Source organism: Triticum dicoccoides, chromosome 2B (assembly GCF_002162155.2).
Source record: "Triticum dicoccoides isolate Atlit2015 ecotype Zavitan chromosome 2B, WEW_v2.0, whole genome shotgun sequence".
Taxonomy (NCBI): Eukaryota; Viridiplantae; Streptophyta; class Magnoliopsida; order Poales; family Poaceae; genus Triticum; species Triticum dicoccoides.
In genome coordinates, this window is record NC_041383.1 from 726315358 (window position 1) to 726318747 (window position 3390).

At 50.4% G+C, this 3390-nt stretch overlaps 1 protein-coding gene across 1 annotated transcript in view; it reads right to left on the reverse strand.

Annotated features, from left to right (window-relative positions):
• LOC119361265 overlaps nt 1–1147 on the reverse strand; it is a 3661-nt gene extending 2514 nt beyond the window's left edge. Inside the window, exons 1-3 of the mRNA XM_037626563.1 lie at nt 1134–1147; nt 318–553; nt 116–192 (exon numbers count right to left, since the gene is read on the reverse strand). Coding sequence (XP_037482460.1) covers nt 116–192; nt 318–553; nt 1134–1147 — 327 coding nt within the window. The remainder of the gene's footprint in view (nt 1–115; nt 193–317; nt 554–1133) is intronic.
• Between the last annotated feature and the right edge of the window lie 2243 nt (nt 1148–3390).

A 3390-nucleotide genomic window follows, 5' to 3' on the forward strand; every position in this document is an offset into this window, starting at 1 on the left:
GCACTAAACAAGCACATGTTACAAGACAAAAAAACAGATGCGCGCATCAATTCGAAGCCATCCATCGTATACCATCGGAAAAGGCTAGAGAGGGATTGGGGAAACAAAAGCGAACCTCTCTCTTCTTGCACTCCTTGTAGTCGTCGAACTGCTGCTGGCACTTGCTCTTGTCCTGGTGGTTGATCTCCAGACCTGGGGGCACATCACGTCGTTAGTGATCCACCACAGACACAGGAAATTCTTGAGAAATCATGACCAGAAACTGAATTGGGGGCGACTGGATTGGGAATTTAGGATTAGGGGCGGAGGATCCGTACACTTGAGGGAGGCGGTGTACTGGGGGAAGCAGGAGGAGTCGGCGATCCGCGCCGCGCTGGGGTACGGCGGGGTCGACGTCGCCTGGATGGACGCGCGGTGGGTGGGGGACGCCGCTTCCGCATGAGCCGCCGCCATGATGCCGCGTCTTCTTCTTCCTCCTCTCGTCCGTCTTCCACTCCGCTCTCTTCCTGGGCTTCGCGTTGGTGTCCTACTTTCCTTTTCTTTCTGTGCACGGCTTCACATGGACGCGAGTGGGCCTCGGTCTGCTCAGCTGCGGATATTGTTGGGCCGTTTACGCGGGCCTTTTCTAGCTGAAGGGCCCAAAATGCAACACTCCATCATATGTGACAATGCTTTTTGAGACATGTGGCAATTGTTTTTTTCTCTCTCAAAAACAAATGTGGTAATATATTTATTTCCATTCACTGGAACAAAAATGAGGCAACTTTTTTGAACAATGTGACATGATTTCTTCTTCTCCCATATAAAGGGAGAAGGAAAGAAAAAAAGGAGAAAGCTTGTGTGACATGATTTGTTCAAATTATTCAATGTCACAATCTCATGCTCTTCATATCATATGATGAACAAGTTGGACACATTCTTCTTTGGATCCGACTGCTCGTGGGGTAGGGGAAAAATAACTTCTATTGGCGACTTCAGAATAAACAAGTTAACTTATTGAGCAGGAGTCGACGCGGAGCACGAGTCGCGGGCGCGGCCGCGGCCACGCGGCGGCGGGCGTGAGCTCCAGTGAGCTCGGCCACGGGACCTCGGGACGAGCGGGCGAGGGCCTCGACAACGCAGAACCAACGGACCTTGACGCCGTCATGGATCCAGGGCTGGAGCAGGAATGGGTGCGTGGGCCCATCGCCGGAGTCGAGCGACGTGCTGCATCAATTGTCCTGGTGAGTCATCCATGCCCAAATCTATTCAATTTGCAGGTGATGCGTGGGTTGCCCCTGTGGAGGTCCACCGAAGCTCGCCGCTCGCCGACGCCGTTGCGGGATCGGGCGGATCATCGGTTCCCCATGGAGCAAAGACTAGCAGAGTACTCAGGTCTGACCGCGTTGACCCAAGCAATGGAGGTTGGATCACTATGGACCACGTGGCGCCCATCCCATGGGAGAACTCGGTGCAGACGTCGAAGGCGGTTTTGTGGAATCCGCAACCAAGCCTAGTTGCGATTCTTCGTCCGCTGTGAGCCAGGTCGCCTGCTCGAACGATCCAATACATAGGGGGTCGATTTCTAGTGCCTGAGCAAACCCTAGAAAGGCAGGCGGCGGCGGCAGAGTGGCCGGTGGTGGCGTTTCCAGGATTTCCTCCTCTGGTTTCATCCGATATGATACTTCGATGGTGGGGCGAGGCGATTGGCATGGGCAGAGGCAGGGCAACTCGGGCGGCAACCGCGGATCCTGGGTGCAGGGCCGCAGAGATGCTGGTGGCGGGGGATTCTAGGCGACAGGGCGAGGTGATGCAGGTGGTGATGGTGGTGGTTGTGGCCTGGACCAATGCAACAGAGACCGCCCACTCCTCCAACTTTCCCCACTCAGCCCAATCCTTTGGTTGGGGGTGCATATGGCGTGGAGCATGGATTTGGAGGTGGTCAACATGGTCAGTGGGAGTACTTAGTTGGGGACGTGGTGGACATGGATCTGGGCAACGTGGGAGCGGAAGTTTTGTCTCTGGACAGCAAGGGCAGTTCTACCAGCAGCCTCCAATTTCTCCTTCAGGTAACTTTCAGACACATCCAGCTGTTGGGTTTGGAGCAGCTCAATTTTGTCAGATGGGCAATGATGCTTTGGGCAGTTATTAGTATTCTGGAACTAGCAACTCACCTAATCAGCAAGGACAGTGGTATGCTTATACTGGTTTCAATTCAGATTAATCTGGTACTAGCGTTGGGCCTGCAAGTATTGGGAGCAGATCATAGTTGACATGTTATAAATGTGAGAATCTTGGTCATGCTGTTAAGGATTGTCAGACTGTGTTATTTTGCGTCAACTGCACCAAGGATTCACACCTCTCACGCAAGTGCTCTTTCCTGTCACAACCTAAGACTGTTGCCAGTCTGGTTGGTAGTGCCGCTGATGGTTTGCAGATGTTCTCAACAAGGACTAGAAAGAAACCGGAGCCGGATAAAAACAAGCAGGCTATGGCTATTGTTACTGTGAAAAATGCAAGCCTGACTGCGTTACAGCTTGTTAACAATCTCAGCATGATGTTCCAATGGGGATGGGAGTGGCAGGCTAAGCCTTATCTCAGAGATAGCTTTTTAAAATTCCCTTCTGTGAATAAAATCGATGAAATGAAGGCGTACAATTTCTTTGGTCTAATTGGAACAACATCTAATATCGAAGTAGATAGATGGACCAACTCTTCAACTGCAGCTTTCAAACTGTATGTTTGCTAGGTTAGAATAACATGGGTTCTCGAGACACTGGAGCACTATCAAGGTTTTTGTGAAGTTGGTTCTCTCATTGGTTCAGTTTTGGAACTGGACATGGAGCTCTGTAGGCAATGTGGAGTTCTTAGGGCTAAGATTGGAGTTATGGATCCTAGGAAAATACCCTCTAGCGTTCCCTTGAATGAAAGTGGTTTTTATCTTCAACATATACTTTGAGCTGGAAGACATAGTGGAGGGGGTGGTCCTATGGAGGGTGGTATCCTGGTTAGCTATCCTAGTGGTCCTGATTCATCTCATAATGCTACAGAGAAAAGACCGAGAGAGCAAAGTAACAGTGAGGAGGTGGGATGTAGCAAATCTCCCAAACATGGTACTGGGGCTGGAAAGTCGGATAAAGGAAACACTTCAGTTTCATCCGAGGTTGTGATTCGGAGTCAATACGAACTTGATAAGAACATGGTTGCTGAAAATGAGGTGAGGCAAAAATTACTTGAGAAAAAGCGGGATGCTGAAAGAGTTCTCTCTGGTGTGGAACATGTTATTGCTGAGTTTGCTAATAGCGTTGCTATGTTGGAGGATTTCACAGAAGTGCTGGATAGCCAAAAGGTTTGATTGCACTCAAGACCCAGATGACTTTGCTAGGAGGCTTGGGATTAGCACTCAAAAAG